Source organism: Montipora capricornis, chromosome 6 (genome assembly GCF_036669925.1).
Source record: "Montipora capricornis isolate CH-2021 chromosome 6, ASM3666992v2, whole genome shotgun sequence".
Lineage (NCBI taxonomy): Eukaryota > Metazoa > Cnidaria > Anthozoa > Scleractinia > Acroporidae > Montipora > Montipora capricornis.
The window spans coordinates 46,503,116-46,522,958 of record NC_090888.1 but is presented as its reverse complement, the minus strand read 5'-3'; the positions used below and the strand labels follow the sequence as shown (position 1 = coordinate 46,522,958).

The following is a 19,843-nucleotide window of genomic DNA, read 5'->3' as shown; positions in this document are numbered from 1 at the left end:
GTGCTGACGTTCTTCATAAAACCAAAAGCTTGGCTATTTCACGTTGTTGTTTTGCTGACGACGGCAAAGAAATGGACAAAAGTGAAAAACGCACGTGCAGAGCGTGCAAAGCTATTGTTTTTACCCACTAAGTATGCAAATTCCTGACGTTCTCGTTGCCGTCGCCGTTGTCGTTGCTTAAGCTCCCTATTGTGGAACTCTCCGCGATAGTGAGCGTCGCTCAATTACATGTGTAAGTAGTTTTAAAGCTCATCTTAAGACCTATCTTTTTAGACATGCATATACTTAATAGAGCCTTTACTATCATATTGTTAGCATTTTCTCTCTTTACATAATACTTTCGTTAAATATTTAATAATTAGTTTTTACCATATTGTATATTTTTATTTATTTATTAAGCCTTACCATATTTTTAGTTAGACGTTTATCTATTGTTTCTCATATTTATAATTTAGGAATGCGCATCTGATCGTAGTCATGTAAAGATGCGCACTAGAAATGAATAAACTATTATTATCATCATCATCATCATCATTGTTGTAACAGAGCTCCAGATTTTTGTTCCATAAGAGGTAAAAGCCAGTGTTTATCCGTACTTGGTGGTGTTAACTCTAGGTTGCACAAGAATCAGTTCACCCCTCAAGTTACATGATGTACTTCTAAGAGTCAATAGAGTACAAAGTGGAGGAGGCGTTCCATGAATGGCTTTGTAAATAAGCATACACGTATCCTGGACTCTTCTGTTTTGAAGAGTAAGCATGTTTGCTGTTTCCAGTAGAGTACTATAAGTGCTAATGTCGTCATTAAAAATTGACCTTAGAGCTCGCTAACTACAAAGCTCAAATTTTCAAGTTTAGCGGTTGCAGTTTTTCCACAGTGCGTGAAGTGAGGTAAAATATAGGCCTTGTATAGCACAAGTTTGGTTTGGACGTTAAAGAAACTTTCTAAACTTAGTTAAAACAGCAATCTGCTTGCTGATCTTCTTACATAATGAAGTGACATGGTTGCTGAAATTCAGCTGAACTTCTATATAAACGCCTAATAGTTTGGAGATGGTAATGGAACCCTTCAACGAGACCATTGGCAGTTCAAAAGCACTGATTGGTTGATTCGAATAGACTCAAATGCTTCGAATTACGTTCGTCGGGTCTCTTGCACCGATCATGTTGAGAGAGCTATTCTCCGTGAATTTTCAAAAGATGAAGCTCAAACTCGGCGAAGGTATATGGGAACATCCCTAATCGATCAGATGCTGGTGTTTTTAAGGTGAGAATTTCACTGGTTTGGCGTCCGTTCTAGCTTGAACAAGACGAGGTCACCGGCCGGGCGGCTCGGTGTTGCCTCCCTTGTCGATTTTCTTCTCTCTCTAACCGGCGATCGAGAAAGGATCTCGAAACATGACGCCTAAAACAGCTTGGAACGACAAAAAAAACATAACACAGGACTCAGTTGACACTTTGTTTGATCTTTTATTGACTTATTTGCTTTCAAACTTTATTGCCGCCACCGCCGTAATATTCGTCTGTATTTATCCTTCTACAAATCGATAACAACAACAACACCGACAGAGTGATCGACCTGTGGACTTACCTTCTGTAAACAAGTTGTTGTTTTGCTTCCGTTCCCTCCGCCTCTGAATTTCTCTTTCACGTTGCCTTTGCCTGTTTATTCTAGGCCTCTCTCGTTTCGCTTGGCGGCAGTCTTCGCTACAATTTTGCCTCCTTTGTCTGCCTCTTTCCCGCTCCGCTTCACGACGCTCTTCGCTACAACTTTGCCTCCACGCTCTATCCCTAACTCGCTGCCACTGGCGATCCTCTTCGCTAGCTCTTTGCCTGTTCATTCTTGCTCTCTCTTGGAGTACTGTCAGCTACATTCAACTCCCCTAAGCGGACATCAATGTAAGGCGAACACCTCTTCTGAAGGACTGGCTGGTCCCGACCGAATCGGCAATTAAACTCTCCTTAAGATGGACTAGTTATCTCTAAATTACACAGTAGACACATTTTGAGCAACCTTTTCTTGAAAACACCATCTAACACGGCCAGTGGAATTTGTAATTTGCATGCTCAATTAATTGATTATGCCTCATCGGAAGTTTTGACGATGGGTTTGGTTTTTGCTACACCGTGGTGACTGGCTTAAAATCGGACAAACAACCAAAACCAACTATTACTGACTTTTCCGCCTTTTGTACCGATTTGTCCATTGTGATTGGCCGGAGTTTTCAGGTTTTGGGTTTAATTGAAACCACACTAGTTATGCCATTGACAATTGATGAATGACGTTAAAAAGCAAAGAGTCTGTATCTTCAGAAGAAAAAGTTGAATACCGCTATTGCCTGGGCGTCGCCATGTTGGATCTGACTGCACGTTACAGTTGTCTCTATTGTTTCGGGCTTGAGCTTCTTTTACATGAAACAACAGCCAGAGGCAGAAGGATCTCATTAAATCCAACATGGAAGTGCACATGAAATATGCTGTATGTAAAAGAAAATTTGCGATAATCACCCTTTTCCTAAACAGCTGAATTGGTCCATTCTTTTTTTTTGTTTCCGACATAAATTTGAAGCAAACCAATACAACAACAATATAAACTAAATTCGATTTTAAGACGACCTTAAGGTCTTATAAACGTAAACATATTCCGTCAAGGGCGGAGTCAAGCAGCGATGGACGTAGCCTCATTTAGAAAAAATAGGAAAGACAATTAAATCTCATTTGCGTGACGTAAAAACAGGTCATTGTTTGTCAATCAAGAGACTCCTGCATTGCGGTGAATTATCCTTTGGCCGAGTTGAAATGGTTACTTAAATTGACGTGGCAACTAAGGCAGATGCGGAATCACTACTACAAGAATGTTGTTTACAAATTGAATTATACAAATTTTAACATCGATTAACAGGCGTAACTATTACTGCACCGAAAAACATTAATTTTCTTCTTTTTCTTGACGTCTGTGAATGGCTAATGCTGCAAGACGTCGATCTCTTAACTCCCTTCTCTTGTCCAGTTGATCTAAGGGCATTGTTTTCCCAAGTTCTTTCTCAAGTTTGTCTAATGTATCGCCGCCCAGCGAACGTGGTCCGCCCTGCTCCTTACAAACATTTTCAATGTTGGCTCCATATCTCTCACAGTAATCTCTGATTCCTGCGGTAAGAAAAACGCATTCAACTTCCTCACAAAAAGTTTTGAAGAGAGATCATCCGAATAACGGTAGTCCTTATAAGACTGTTGTTGGTATCAATGTCACCAGCAACAGTTCTTCTCAGGGCTACTCTCACGCCGACGATCTTAAGTGATCAAGTTTTGATGTGACTCCTTTGTTCAACCTATTTTGTACTCAACCTCATTCTCAAATTAGAGAGATCTAGCTGAGTTAATTGAAGCCTATTCGCAGACTATATGCATGACCTCCACGGGTGAGTTGCGGGATTGCGGAAGAGTAATTCAGTTTTTAAATGGAATTTTAAAAGGAACGAGGCATGAAACAATTATGTGCTCTTTTGCCTTTTTATGAGGTGCAAATGAGACGCAGAGTGGTTTTCAGCAATTCCGCACCTTAGTGACTTTCACATTACCAAATAACGACTGCTTGACTTCTGCCTTGATTACCAGCGACACTGGAAACTCCGTGTCCCAAATAAAGAGGAAAGTGTGGGAGTTCGTTGTAAGAGGGGGTTTACAGCTTATTGCCCTTGTCCTAGAAGAGTAGGAAGTTCTAACCATTTGCGATACAATACAATCACAAACGCAACATTTTCCTCCCAGCTGTCCAACTATCGGTTGAACCGCCCTCCAGCGAGGTAGCCGGTCTGACTGGCTAATGAGAAATCGGGGATACATGCACTGACTTCCTTTTGCCTGTCGATTTTACCAAAAATTGACATATGTAAAATGACCACATAGACTTTACAATAAATTAGTGAATTGCAATACTGATGACGAACCATTTGCATTCAGCTGCATGGTTTCAAAGGGACCCAGCAGAGAGTAACGCAGTCCAAGACCTTCAGTCATAGTGATTTCAACGTCTTCTGCAGAACAAACACCATCCTATGAAAAATATTGAGACAACTTTACTTGGCTGAGGTTTCGAATACGAGAAGCCATCTTAGACAATACAAATCATTGGGCAGCTTACGCCCATCAATATATTAGCCAATAATTAACGGAGTCGGCAGGTCACATGATATAGGATGAGGGGATTGCTTTACTACTATGAGGAGAACAAAGCTTGCATCTTTAATACTAAAAGAAAAAGGAGTTGCGGTTTTCGTTCCCTGTTGGGACATTTGTTATTTGGCGTGATTCATAACATACACACCTCCAGCATGGACCGTTAAGCCATTACTGCATTAACACCGAAATGAACAAAGCATTTCATAGTCAATAAAAGAAACCAAATTTGAACAGGAGATCATCAAAGGAAGCCTCTATCTCCCATACTTGGCCTAGGAGTCAACCCTTTCATCAGTAGATTTCTTTTTAGAAGGCCTCCCTTGGGAGAATCACAACGCTCAATGATGTAAAAGCCAATCTCCCTTGGGAGATTCAGCACGCCGAGTGTTGTAAAAGCCAATCTCCCTTGGGAGATTCAGCACGCCGAGTGTTGTAAAAGTCAATCTCCCTTGGGAGATCCAGCACGACCACTGTTATAAAAGCCAATCAAAACATAGCTATCTCAGCGTCAAGGGAAAGACTATCCGTTTCGCGGGAAAAAGAAACAACTGTTTCCAAAAATAGACGTTAATTATCGGGAAATGGTTGACTCAAGAAATTAGTGGAGATAGAGGCTCCCCTTGATTATTCCCTGATTTTAAAGACCAGCTGTCCACTTTACAATCCCAGCCGAGAAGTTCAACAAGGGAAAACCCTCATGAGCTTGTACTTGTGGTCAGAAAGGAACTTCAAGACCTCAGGGCCCACAATACATTGGGGTTCAGATGAAGGGAAATTTTGTCAGAGCCAAATGAACCTCAACTGGGTGCTCGTTCCAGTCCAACAAGACTAGCCGCACCATAAAGGGTGGTTTACACGTACGACTCAAGCATAAGAACAAGCAACATACGCAGACGCAATACCGTTTTGATAATTGCTACCTTTTATTAGAACAAAAGGTACTTATTAACAACAAGTTAATGCGCCTGCGCATGCTGCTTATGCTTAATATGCTTGCGTTGCACGTGTAAACCAGCCTTAAAAGGAATGTTTCTGCCCATTTGCTTTTGATTCGAATTCACCGGAGAGTTACTAATGATCCTTGATAGCGAGAAAATTAATAACGCACGGAAATAGCAAACTATTTTTCAATGGCGACAAAAGTTACAATCGACCTTTTAAAACAAGACACAAAAACAACTGTAACACATTCATTTTCAATAAGTGAGATAAGGCATTTGCATGCCAGCGATCAGTATGAAATTTAAGAATATCATTATTTTTCCCGGTACATCATACTATCTGCAAATATTCACCTTTAATTATTAAAGATTGACGATCTTCTTGGGGATACCTAGAAAACTCACAGTCATAGTATGATTGGCAGTAAACAACATTGGTGTCTCTACATATTCTTAAAAATCTTGGATGGAACGTAAGTACAATTTCATTCCCTGTCTGCAAAATGGACCTGTTTTTTACCTCAACTAGTCTCCAGGCCTCCATGATTACAGCATATTGCAAACGATTCAAAAGGAATCCATTGACTTTCCTTCTTCATAACTACAGGTGACTGTCCAATTTCTTTCATTATTGCAACTGTCTCATCTATGGTTTTACTGTCTGTCCATGGTGCAGGTACAACCTCCACCAGTGGTACATAATATGGAGGGTTAATCTAAAGAATTGAAAAACAAATCTTCAAGTTAAAACTCCTCATGAGACTTCTTCACAAGTCACTACAAAGGATTTTTTGTATATATGAAAAAAAAAAAAACAAGGAATATGTTTAAATTGTGTTGGTACAGTGTAAGTTGCTACTTGTCCTCCTTTTTTATCTTTTAACGTAACTGTTGTGGCATTTGAGAAGAAACTAAGTTGTGGAAAAATCATCACGGAGTGCATCCAAATGTGTGGATTTAGTTTGACTGACAGTTAAGTTGTTATTATGCTTAATGAAACCTGACAGTAAAATAACTGTAACTTTGATTTTGTCGAGAAATTGAAGACCCGTAGAAATGACTTTGCATGTGACTCTAAAAATTTGGTTGAGAAAAGTCTTCTAATTGGATGCCTCCCACCATGATCATCCTCTCCATCATCATTATCATCATCATCATCATCATCATCATCATCATCATCATCATCATCATCATCATCATCACCACCACAAACACTACATGTAGTAGCATGGCCCCCATCATCATCACTACAATCTCACGTCACTATCACATGTGGTAATCAACATCATTAAACTCACTACTTAACTATGGACAAGTCAAGTTAGAATCATAAATTCTCTAGTGCAACTAGGAATGTTACTTACTGGAGGGGCTACAATACATTGGTCACGATGCTTCAAAGATTCAGTGAATTTTGAGGGTACAATACAGGACGTAGAGCTTGCCAATATGGTCTCACAAGATGTAATGCAGTTGTCGAGGCTGTCAAAGACCTTCTTCTTTAATTCGAGATTTTCTGGGGTGCATTCCTGAAAGAGAAGAAAAAAACCTTTACTTATCTATTGATTACTGATAGGAAACCCTGTTACCTTTATTGATGAATTTGCAAAGTCAAAAATTTCAGATACCATTTAGTACAAAGAGGCAGTTAAAGGCCATGACAAGTTGTTAGCAATCTTCAGATTTGGCCTTGCAATGAGTAACAGAATGCTCAATTGAACCCATAACCCATAACACCTGTCACGGGTGTCTCTAGTATGTGTTGTGTATCAGTTGGAAGTGTTATGACTGAAAATAGCACAGCAAATGGCTATTTAAAATTCTCTTAAGAAAGCTGAGTAAAAGTACAAGTTTTTCAAATCAATCTCTTGTGCCACAGCAAATCTCTTGCTGTCCAAAGCCTTCTTATGGCCTGGCTAACAAGGAGATGGAGTTCAATTGCCACACTTCGTCTGACATTGAAAAATGCAAATGATTCCGCTTAACTTTGTATTCAGAGAAAATTTTGAATTTATTTATGATACAACGTGACATATTTTTCAATTACAAACTGGCACAGAGTATTAAAAAAAATGTGTACGTATTAACAATAATGATAATAATCCCTGAAAAGGATTGTTTTTCCTTTTAATGGGACAGTTTTACAGTGAGTGATTAACCCATTGACTCCCAGGGGTTCCCCATTGACGAGTAAAATCGTATGGCGTTAGACAGAGTAAAATACTTAGTCTGGCCGGTTTCGGTCGGTTTGGACGTCAAAGGGTTAAAGAAACACAATACACAAGATTGTAATACACAAGAAATACACAAGATTGTGTATTAAAATACACTAAATCAATTTATTGACAATCACTGACCTACTAATTTTGGAAACAGATTTCAGCCCAGCATTGTCACTGGCAGAAACCTACCAACTACAGGATCGATCTTCACTCTGTAAGATTAGAGTGTACACTATTATTATTGCAAAATGAATTACTGCAGCCTGAATGCCAATTAATGCTTTCCATAAAATGAAAACAAAAGACTTCTAACTCTAAGAATTGTATTGACAAACAGGTGTCTGCCTGATCTCCGCTTAGAGCTTGCCGCTATTGTTGATGCTGGTATTCATTTTGTTAAGTCAACATACTGCCTTGAAGGTGACAGCCCTGGATATTTTCATACTATGAACATCTTTCAGCTTTTGCTCAAGCATATAGGGGTAGGCCACTACCCTTGCACCTTGGCTGTTGCCAGAGAAATTGCCAATGAGATGCTGCCCTCCAACCTAGATTGATTGATCAGTCTGAGGGGCTAAATTGTGGTTAACAATAAATGTACATCAATACTGAATAATCCATTGCAGCAGCATGTGTTGCTCAACAGGTCCCTAGATTTGTCAGATATGTCAGATATAGCACCAGTCCTGAAGAGTCTACATTGGCTTCCAGTTGGTTTTTGAGTAAAGTTCAAAATCGCTTTACTAGTATTCAAAGCCCTCAAACGAATGTGGCCATCCTACCTGAGTGGGTTGTTACAATCAAAGCCTACAATGTACATCACGCTATTCCCTGCGTAGTAACAACAAAAACCTTTTGATTGTTCCTTGAACAAGATGCAAAACTTTTGGTGGCCGCGTATTTGCAGTGGCATACCGACGAACAATCTTCTTTTACACATTAGAGAGACTGAAAACCTCAAGATAATTTCAAAATAAACTAAAAACAAACCTCTTGAACAATTTTTGTATTGAACACTAATATCCAAGGACACTTTTATTTTCATTTTACTCTTATTATAGACATTCATTAAATTTTCAGACATTTGTAATTAGGACATTTTAAAAAAAAAGTATTATAGTAGCATTATGACTTTTTACATATTTTAAATATTTAACTTCTTTTTCTATAATTTGCAAAGCGCCTAGAATTTTTATATGGGCGCCATATAAATATATTTATTATAATAATAATTATTATTATTTAAATAATTCTATAATGTTATAACTGTAAATTATGAGTAAATACTGTACATTGTGTGAAATAAATTTATGAATTGCATCCAAGAAATAAAATTAACAGAAATTCAACTCAGCAAACCCCTTATTTTTTCACATTGCAATACAGTCAAACCTGTATTAATTGGACACCCTCAGTGTTAGATCCAAACGCCTGCTCATTAGCGGGGTTGCATTCCTCTCTTAAGAATGCAGTTGTCAGTCTCTTAATTAGGAACTTAGTGCTTAATTTATTCGTTCTCTTAGAGGTATTTAAGGCTTAATTTAGTCATTTCTAGGGTTTCGCTTTCGGCAGTTTGTTACTTTCTTCGCTTCAAGCAGTCAATATTCAGTTACCAGCTCCTAACAAATGTAAGTGTATCTTTTCATCGAGTTTCTGTTTACGATTAGCTCATTTTACTAAGTAATTTTTGTATCTGTTTGTTTTCTAGTCTTAACCGCTTTTCGCTTTCACCGCATGGGTTGAGTTCGCGCCGTCATGGGCAGTTGAATGAAAAATAAAGCGTGTTTGAATTTTGTCGCTAGAGTTTTGTAGTCGTAAGAAGATCACATCGTTAAGAATTTGTCCTGAGTTTGCCGAGATTTGATGGCGGCGAAAGAAGATGGCCCCGGTGGTGGTGATGTTGTCTTTTGCGCTGCTAGCGCGGCACTAGATCAAGTTATTTCACTTGAAGACCTTCGGCGGCTGAAGAATTCCAGATCTGGATATCTCTCGGTAGTTACAATTAAAAGAAATGAAATTCAAGTGTTTTCTGTCCCGCGAAGGGAACGCCTCTCGCGTTAAAGAGAAAATGTCAGAGTTTGTCGCTGCATTCGCTGCTTTCCAGGAAGCTCATGTTGTATATATGTCGTACCTGTCTGACGAGTCGAGCATTTTGAGGTGCCATGAATCTTTCGAACGTGAGTCTGTTGGAAAGGATGACTTTATCCACGAAGTTCAAGGTTGGATTACAAGAACTGAGGAAGTGGCGCGTTTAGACTCTCAGTTGCAACCAGAAGACTCTGCAAGTCAGATCGTGTCGAGAACCACAGCCTCCAGACTTTCTAGTAGAAAATCTCATCGTTCTTCTCGCAGTGGTTCGCGTGGAAGTAATGTATCTTCATTGTCCGTGGCCAGAACTAAAGAAGCTGAAAGTGTAGCAGAGTTAAAAGCGAAATTTCAGGGAAAGTCGCTCAATGATCTGTTGCTCAAGGGTCCAGACTTAACGAACACGTTGTTCGGTGTATTGATGAGGTTTCGCCAAGAAAGGATAGCAATCATGGCGGATATTGAAGCGATGTTTTACCAGGTTAGAGTAGCCGAAGAAGACCGAACCTTTCTCCGTTTCCTGTGGTGGCCTGAGGGTAACCTGGACGAAAATCTCGAAGAGTATCAGATGGTTGTGCGTTTGTTTGGAGAAGCTTCATCTCCAGCATGTTCCAACTTTGCCCTGCGAAAGACGGTAGAGGACAACAGCGACCACTTTACAAGGGAAGTTGTAAGCTCGGTTAACAAGAACTTTTATGTAGACGATTGCCTGAAATCTTTACCATCAACTGAAGAAGCTTTACAACATGCAAGTGATTTGAAACGTTTGCTGTCAAGAGGTGGATTTCATCTGACCAAATGGGTTAGTAATAGTCGCAGAGTCCTTGATGCCATCCCTGAAGCCGAGCGCGCCAAAGAAGTAAAGAACTTGGACCTTAGTAAAGAAAATCTACCATTCGAAAGAGCCCTTGGAGTTCGATGGTGCATAGAAACGGATACTTTTGGGTTCAAGATAGACCTGAAACATAGCTCACCCACACGAAGAGGTATCCTTTCGGTTGTGAGTTCAGTTTATGATCCTCTTGGTCTCGCTGCACCGTTCGTGTTGCCAGCCAAACGCTTGCTTCAAGATATATGCCGGGAGAAGCTAGGATGGGATGATGCGATCCCCTCAAAGTACGAGGTTTCTTGGGAACGATGGTTGGCAGATTTACCCAAATTGTCTAAATTCACTGTCGAACGCTGCCTGAAGCCAGATGGTTTTGGTGTCATTACGTCCAGTCAGCTACATCATTTTGCTGATGCATCTGAAATCGGTTATGGGTCAGTCAGTTATCTTCGTCTTGTCAATACCCGCAATGAAGCCCATTGCTCTTTTCTCTGCGCGAAGTCACGTGTCGCTCCGTTGAAGATGATAACGATCCCTCGTCTGGAATTGTCTGCGGTGGTAACAGCTGTTAAGCAAGACAGATTATTGAAGAGAGAGTTGGAGATCTCAGTCAATGCAAGGTCGGGCTTCTGGACGGACAGTACCGCAGTTCTGCGCTACGTCAAGAATGAAACAAACCGGTACCACACCTTTGTTGCCAATAGGGTGGCGATTATTCGTGACGGGTCCCAGCCTAATCAGTCGTTTCATGTCAATGGCGATAATAACCCTGCTGATGACGCCTCGCGTGGTTTGACGGCAGATATTTTCCTTCGTCAAAGTCGTTGGTTAATGGGGCCGGCATTCCTTTGGAAGCATGACAGCATGTGGCCAGCGCAAGATGAGCTATTTGGCGAGATTGCAAACAATGATCCTGAAGTGAAAAGAGAAGTTCGAGCCGGCGTGTCTTCTCTGAGCACCCCTAGAAGTCCATTATTGCAGTACGCTAGCAGATGTTCCTCGTGGTCTCTCCTGGTGAAAGTGGTTGCCTGGCTTTTCCGTTACAGAAATAATTTCCTCAAGGCGACTAAAGGAGACAAACCACGAAATGGCAGTCTTATGCTTATCACCCTTGAAGAAATCCAACGGGCAGAGGGAGAAATTCTAAAGCACGTCCAACGGCAATCTTTCCCGGAAGAAACGGCAAATCCTAAGAAGCAGGTTAAGAAGAGTAGTCGCCTTTACAAGCTCGACCCAATCTTTGTGAATGGTCTGTTGCGAGTGAGTGGTAGACTTCGCAACTCTACGTTGTCAGAGTCAAAGAATCAGATTATTCTCCCGAAAGATGATCGCGTGAGCAGATTAATTATCGATCATTATCACAAGGCGTGTGGCCATTCTGGAAGAGAGCATGTTTTGTCCCTCATCCGCGAAAGATTTTGGATAACTCAGGGAAGTTCAGCCGTAAAGAGTGTTCTCGCAAAGTGCGTCATATGCCGACGTTCACAAGCATCTCTCTGTCAACAGAAAATGGCTGACTTGCCAGAAGATCGCGTTCGACCTGACAGACCACCGTTCACGTCAGTTGGCTTAGATTTCTTTGGTCCATTCCAAGTTCGTCGTGGTCGTAGTCTCGTTAAGAGATACGGTGTAATTTTCACTTCCTTAGCTATCCGCGCTGTGCATATAGAAGTTGCTTTCAGCCTCGACACAGACTCCTTTCTGTTGGCTCTTCGAAGATTTATTGCGAGAAGATGTCAAGTAAAGGAAATCTATTCAGACAATGGCACCAATTTCACAAGTGGTGAGCGAGAGCTCCGAGATGCTATCTCAGAGTGGAACCAAGAGAAAATCCACAATTCTCTTTTGCAGAAAAATATCAAGTGGACCTTCAGCCCCCCTTACGGTTCCCATTTTGGAGGTATCTGGGAAAGATGCATACGAACCATCAGGAAGATTCTTCGGTCCTTACTGAGGGAACAAATAACCGATGATGAAAGTCTACCCACGCTAATATGCGAGGTCGAGAGCATCCTTAACAGTCGACCCATTTCGGCCGTATCCAGCGACCCCTGCGACTTAGAGGCCTTGACTCCTAAACATTTGCTTTTACTAAAATCTGAGGCCCCCTCGCCTCCTGGTCTATTCCAGCACAAAGATCCACTTTCAAGACGCCGTTGGAGGCAAGTGCAGTATCTCGCGGATGTGTTTTGGAGGAGATGGTGCAAGAAATTTCTTCCCCTTTTACAGATTCGTCAAAAATGGGTTCGTCCAAGGAGAAATCTGGCAGTTGGAGACATCGTCTTAGTCGCAACTGAAAGTTCACACCGTAATTCGTGGCCTTTAGGGAAAATCGTTGAGGTGTTCCCCGACAAGAAAGAATTTGTTCGCCGTGCGAAAGTGAGCATGAAATCAGGTGTTTTTGAAAGACCTATTGATAAACTCTGCCTTCTGGTTGAAGGAGAAGAATGAAGTGATCCAAGATGCCAATTTTGAACGTTGTTTGACTTTAAGACTCGATTTCCAGATTGAAAAACGTTGTTTTAAATTTCTAGTTCAATATTTTCCGCCGGCGATAAGTTTCTTAGTGTGCACTTGGTATAATGCAAAACTGTACTTAACGCTCCTATGAACTGGCTCGCGTAGTTTCTATTTAGATCTGTTTCATGTAAGTGACTCGACTTAAGCTGTCTCACACTTAGGGGCCGGTGTTAGATCCAAACGCCTGCTCATTAGCGGGTTTGCATTCCTCTCTTAGGAATGCAGTTGTCAGCCTTTTAATTAGGAACTTAGTGCTTAATTTATTCGTTCTCATAGAGGTATTCAAGGCTTAATTTAGTCATTTCTAGGGTTCTCGATCAGTCATTTTCGCTTGTGAGTAGTTCTTGTTCTTGCAGTTTGTTACTTTCTTCGCTTCAAGCAATCAATATTCAGTTACCAGCTCCTAACAAATGTAAGTGTATCTTTTCATCGAGTTTCTGTTTACGATTAGCTCATTTTACTAAGTAATTTTTGTATCTGTTTGTTTTCTAGTCTTAACCGCTTTTCGCTTTCACCGCATGGGTTGAGTTCGCGCCGTCATGGGCAGTTGAATGAAAAATAAAGCGTGTTTGAATTTTATCGCTGGAGTTTTGTAGTCGTAAGAAGATCACACTCAGGACCCTCGCTTTTTATAATAAGTGTAACATTTGCTTTAAAAAGGTTGCCAGCTGAAAGAAGTTTCCTTCGAATTCCTGTTGAAAGGGTCATCAATATTCATTGGCCTTGAAAGGGTCAAATACCTTTCCTGTGAATGCACAATAACGTTTTTTCATAAACAATTTCAGGCATAATTTTTTTTTTTTTAAGAGATTATCCAGATGTCTGCTTTATTAGAAGATGTACCCTGTACATGTAAAGCGATCTACACATCTGTCTAACAATCTATATAATAATTGATCAAATGTTTTGTCAGTAAGTGCATGCATGAACTGTATTTAATTACTACTTTCATCACTTTTTGTTACTGAGACTGCCAACAGAGACAGTATTTCCTGCTTGTTAATTGCATACAAAGATGTGAATTAAAGCTCTCTTGTTGAAAAAGTTAATGGCTGATCTATTAATTAAAATGTCATCACAAAAAACATGCTTCCTTTTTTGCAGAGTCCATTCAATACAGTCAGGTTTTTAACTATAGAAATGTCTGTTAAATAAAAAGGTACTTTTTACATTAAATGTTGGAGAAAATTTAAAGATGGTGATTTGTCCTCTGCTTTAAGGCTGGTGTCTGCCTAATACAGGTTTGACTGTGTTAATTGTCATTTTGAATACTGGACAGAAAGAGCTGTCAGACATGAAGGGAAAAAACAGATTAGAGGCATCAATAAGGGTGTAAACAGGCACAGGGATTTTAAAAAGGAGAAATTTTATATTAGGTGCATGGATTGCATTGTGGAATTGGAGGCTTCTGAAGATGCCTAGACTGCTAGCAGTCCCATCCTGGATAGTCGAGAAGCAAGGTCAAAATCAGAAAGCGCACAGCGTGGTGAGACTGGAGCAAGGGGAAAACAAGAAGAGATTGGCCAGCTCCCCCTCCAAACATTTGCTGCAGCATTTTTGTGACTGATGATAGAAGAAGCCCAGGGGGATGGACTTAAATAAGGCCATAGATGAGAAAACTGCACTGTGATAGGTAACAACATTTCCCTCTTCAAATAATAATAATAATTAGTACACCTGTATATACTCACTCAGTGATCTTGGTGTTTCAAGCAATCTGATTGGTTCGCTGTCTCGGAGTAATTGAGCATTATGCACTGACCCTACGGAGTGAATAATGCTTGATCCAAACAAAACAAAATGGCCGACGTAAACTCGCCAGCATTTATGAATCGGAAATATTGAGAATACAAGATGATGCTGTGCTACAGAAGACAAAGAAGGCCACAAAATTTGACCTGAAAGTTTTCAAAGGTATTAAGAGAAGAGTTCATACTTTTGCCAACCATTGTTTGACTTCGTTTTTCCAGATAGTTATTGCTGAAATTAAACAATCTTCACGCCAATAATTTGTTTTACTCGGAGTAATTCTCTCTTGTAGGGCTGGTCGCCCACCAAAACGAATTTCTTAGTGAAATCGAGGAATTTAAACAAATGTTTAGGAAAGTTCCACATATGGTTGCAAGGAAACAAGACAGGTCATTTTACAACAAACTAACGCTCACCTCAATTAGAGCCACCATTTCATGTGGATCCTTTACCAACTGCACTTTCAATATTTCCATTTCAAATGAACCTCAAAAACTTTGATCGAACGGTGAAAATGGTTAAACAAGCAGACTTTCGATTTAGCTGCTGATTTAAACGGTGCTAAATGACCATTTTGCTGTTTGTGACGAGGATTTTAACAAAGGTTATTTAGATTTGCCATGTTTGAAGCTTCTGTAAACACTTTCGCGCATGCTTTGTGCCGCTTGCACATTTTCTATGCATGAATTGAGATGCCAATTAAATCAACTTTGGATGGTTTTTTCCGCAATTGTTGTTGAGATCACTTCGTGAGTATAATTAATTATTTACAAAAACAATTAGTCTTTTCAATCTCGGTGAAAAGTGATAGAATATTCACCTCGCCGCTTTGCGGCTCGTTAAATATTCTACCACTGTTTACCTCGATTTCAAAGAATAATCGTTAATTATAATAATAATAATAATAATAATAATAATAATAATAATACAGCTCTTAAAACGCATTATACATAATTATCAATGCTTTTACATAAGAATATTTAAAGTAATTTATACAAGAATAAGATTAAAAATTTACTTCATTTTTAAAAAGGTATGTCTTGAGCCTGGTTTTAACCCTTTAGACCCTGAGATCAAAATTGAATTCTCATTTGTTGCCCTATTCATTTCCTACAGAGGTAGTGGGGAGAGGTTGATAAAATATCAAGCAAATTTATCTTGAGTGATTTTGTCTGTAATTCTCATGACCACTCTGTTTTACTAAGCATTGATATTACAAGGAGAAATTTGATGCTGATCACTCTTAGGGCTTAAAGGGTTAAAGGAATCTAGTCACCCTGGCAGACAGACAGACATATGGCACAAAGAGCTATTCATTTTTAACTTTTGGTGACGTTCAGAGGAAAACATCTCCAAACTTGAAAAAACTGGCCATGTTTTTTTAAGTTTCAGTCCTTTTCCATCCCCTCCATCCTTGGCTGCAAACAACAAAGACCTAAGCTTTAATGCATTTCAGTGGCCATTGGCAACAAAACTACACCATTATTTTTTGGTCTTCATTAAAGCAAAGACGTCTTTTAGTGTTTTGAATTTTGACTAAAATAGCGTGACACTACCTACTAAAAGAAACAGGAACTTAAATTTTTCAATGAGTGCTGTCTTTCAAAATAATTTATGGGCTTGTGGTATCAACTTAATTAAATATTGTTGACCTGTGCTTGAACAAAATAATTCAGTGTCCTTCAACCCATTGACTCCTGGAAGTGAGACTTATTATGATACATGTAATAGATTTTACTTGTTAATTTGATGGATGAGGGGAAGCAGGGTTCTCAGATGAAGCCGGCAAGTGCAGAAATCCCCTGGTTCTGAGCATGAAGGTAGCCGCCTGTTCAGTTCAGGCTATGAAATTTTCGTTATTAAAAGAAATAATTATTCCAAACATAATTATACAGCTGTAATAATTATTGTAGACGACTACATGTGCGTCGAAAAGGATGACAAGGATCGCTTCGCTACTCACTTTTCAAGAAAAGTCTAGATGTTACGCATTTCAAAGTTTACTAGTTTCGTAGGCATCGTAATGTGTACAAATAAATTATCAGCTCAGGACGGCTTAGCACGCGAACCCAGATGTACATGTACTTCTGGCAGTAATTTCTGTCATTCTTTTTTCGGGGAGAGAAGCGACTGCCGGAAATAGGTACATTTACGTTTGCAGTCTAATGAGGGCTGGGCTTTGAAAATACCAATGCGCATAATAGATACATATACATGTAAGTCGCGCAATGTTGAAATGCCATTATCAGCAAACACACGTACACAAATCATTTCAAAGCCACTGAAATTATGCAGGGAATAATTTCAATAAAATTTGAAGTACGCAGCTGATTTAAGTCGAGAAGCTGACTGTGCCAACCAGGGCCTGTTATGCCCCTTCGTCTAGGGGGGTCTGGGGACATGCTCCCCAAGAAAAGTTTGAAATCTGGAAGGTCAGAAATGCAATTTCCAGCGTTCTGGGTAACAAACTGAGTACAAAGATAAAGGAAGATTTCTCATCAACAGTGACACTGAGTGTGCAATCAAGCACATTCTGTTGATAATTTTCAGTGGAGAACAATAATTTGGAAAACCATTTCAAAAGGAAAATTAACTATTTAAACGTTGTATGACGTTTCGACAACTTCATGTCATCATTACTACCAATTTCAAGCTCTCGTGAATGGCAAACTTTTTTGCGCATTTTTTCAAGTGCGAATTGAAACATTTCGGTTTGTCTAGACAAACCAGAATAGTTTTGTTCGGTCAGCATGAGAAATCAGTTCTGTTGAACAATCAGAATGTCATTTTAATCTTAACGCATGAAAAGGCTTAACCAATGAAACTAAAAGAAGAATTTACTGTTCTAGTGGGAAATTAGTCTTGATGGTACGATTACTCAATAACAACCTAAACGTAATTGAAATTTACAGCTGTACGTAAAAAAATGCAACGGTTGGTGTAGGCAGAAATGCAGAAAAAAGTAAGCCATTTACTGTAGCTCGAAGATAACAGTATCAAATCTGATAATTATTCTGAAATTGAGGTTAAAAAGGGTACAGTCAAGTCCATCAAAAATGAACTTTAGTTTTAATACGTTTTAAGGAATCCTTCAATTAATTCAATTTAGGGGAAAAAGTAGCCAATTTTACTGCGCGAAGTAGTCAACGCTTTTCGTCTGCCGTCGGTGCTTATTGAAAGCCCTGATTATATATTATTTGTTGAACCAGAAGGTCATGACCTTGAAGCGTAACACTATGGTTTAGAGCTGGGGTCTTTTTTAGTTTAAAAATTTTCTTATTTGGATGTAACGTACAGCGTCCGTGCATTTTCCCGCACATGCACCTTTGTTCTCATTTTTGTCCATTTTTTTTTCCCGTGTCAAGAAAAGTCCCTCCTATCACTCCTTTGCTAAGTGGTGTCTTCCTCGGGTATTTTGGTATGATTTCAGGGGGTAGTAGAAAGGCGTAGATTTCTCTGGTTTGACACAGTAGAATATTTCATTGACCTGCAATGGCGTCGACATTGAAACACAAATGGGGTTTTGGAGGATCTTTAAACAAAATGTACCCTTACGGAGCTAAAGAATGGAACGTAAATTGGATAAACAAGACAGGTGGTGAAAAAAAAAAAAACTAGAACCTCAAAAGCGACGAGTAATGGACTTCGACTGTCGCTTGTCGAGCCGTAATCAAAGTGAGCTGTAGTTCTGTACAAGTGTGGTGTTTTGTACGACACTGAAATTCTCTAGTAACTTACATGTATGGGTTTAACAAAACCCAGAACAGAAAAGGAATTGCACAACTTGGATCATTGATCTCTGTTGTCTAGCTTTTTTATATTTGTTTGTACTCAATTCTTCACAGTCTTCCGGTAACAATTGGAAATTTCACTAATTCTTGTCAGTCAAAAATTATTTGAAAGAAAGCTTGTTACCCACTTTTTTCTTGATAATTCAAGAAAAGGGTTTTTCAGTAAAGGGTTTGATGCTGAACGCTGGTGGGAAATTTATTTAGTTGCATTTTTGACACGGAATGTAATTTGACACGATTGAGTTTCTTGTCTTCGCGCTCGTAATGAAATAATAAGGGGTTTTTGCCTCTAATAAGAAATATGTTGTTTGTTTCAAAAAATATTTTGCTGGAAAAGGTGGCCTTTTTGAATTCATCATGTAGTTTTGAAGGCAATAGTAAAGCATTTTCCTGTAAAAATGAGGTAAGCGTCTCTCTGTTGTGTTAACTTAATTATTGTTATTGTTGAGTATTTCATTGAGTATTAGCATAATGGCGGCAACATGTGCTTTGCGAAGCTCATCGATTACACGCTTTATTATCGTCTTCTCTTCGATTTTAATCTTTTGTGGAACAAGCAGAACTGATGATATAAGGAAATCGGCTGTCAGAGGATACGGAAATGAGTGCTCTTTTGAAGGTAAAACTGTAGACAGACTGATTATTTCTCACCCACTCATGGTCCGCCATATTGGAATTGTACTTCTCAAACTGAAACGGAGGAAGAAATATTTGCATACAAGATTAAGAATTTACTCGAATTCTGTGGCGACCTTGCAATTGAAATATCTGCTCTCATGTGGAGATATAGAAACAAACCCGGGACCAACAGGAGACGGTAGCTTACGCCCGACATGCCAGAAACAGAAGGAAAGTTTTAAACAGAAGGAAAGTTTTAAACGCAAACTCTCCTGTGTCTCTTTCAACTCAAGGAGTATTGTTAATAAGCGACTTGAACTAAGCAGTCTCCTTGCTTCGAAATCCTACGAACTGGTCGCCATTACAGAAACATTTTTAGACTCAACAATAAACAGCTCAGAAATATTCTCTGATTCCTTCAACGTTCAGAGGAGAGATCGTTCAAGACATGGTGGTGGAGTTCTCTTGGCTGTTCACCAGGGTTTGTGCTGCATTAGAAGAACAGATTTCGAAACTGATTGTGAAATCTTATGGTGCGAGATAATTGTTATGAAACCTTATTCAAGAGTCCTGGTAGGGGTATTTTACAGACCTCCTTCAAGCGACATCGACTACTTAAAAGAGCTTGAAAGATCCTTATCGCTTATCGAACGTAGTGGTAATAATCTAAATATCCTCTTACTGGGTGATTTCAATCTTCCCCAAATTGTCTGGTCCACCCCATCACCTACGTGTCCTGACAGTTTGTCGTCTACTTTCTGCGCTATCATTGCGGATTACTTTCTTAACCAGTTGGTACTTCAACCCACCCGCCAATAAAAAATATTCTCGACTTGGTTTTCATCACAGCCCCGGAGTTGGTAAAGGATCTGGAAATTTGTCAACCTGTTGGGGGATCTGATCATTGTTC

The 19,843-nt window shown here is 39.5% G+C and overlaps 1 protein-coding gene and 1 pseudogene across 1 annotated transcript; one reads left to right on the top strand and one right to left on the bottom strand.

Moving 5' to 3' along the window:
- Positions 1-1,328: 1,328 nt before the first annotated feature.
- LOC138054012 (lambda-crystallin-like) lies at positions 1,329-7,817 on the bottom strand (annotated as a pseudogene).
- Positions 7,818-9,409: 1,592 nt separating this feature from the next.
- On the top strand, positions 9,410-12,706 carry LOC138054011 (uncharacterized). The gene has a single exon (XM_068900531.1). The coding sequence runs from the start codon at positions 9,410-9,412 to the stop codon at positions 12,704-12,706; it is 3,297 nt and encodes a 1,098-aa protein (XP_068756632.1).
- Positions 12,707-19,843: the final 7,137 nt, after the last annotated feature.

Excerpts from the sequence above, each read along its gene's own strand:
- LOC138054011 (XM_068900531.1), top strand. The coding sequence starts at position 9,410 with ATGTCAGAGTTTGTCGCTGCATTCGCTGCTTTCCAGGAAGCTCATGTT.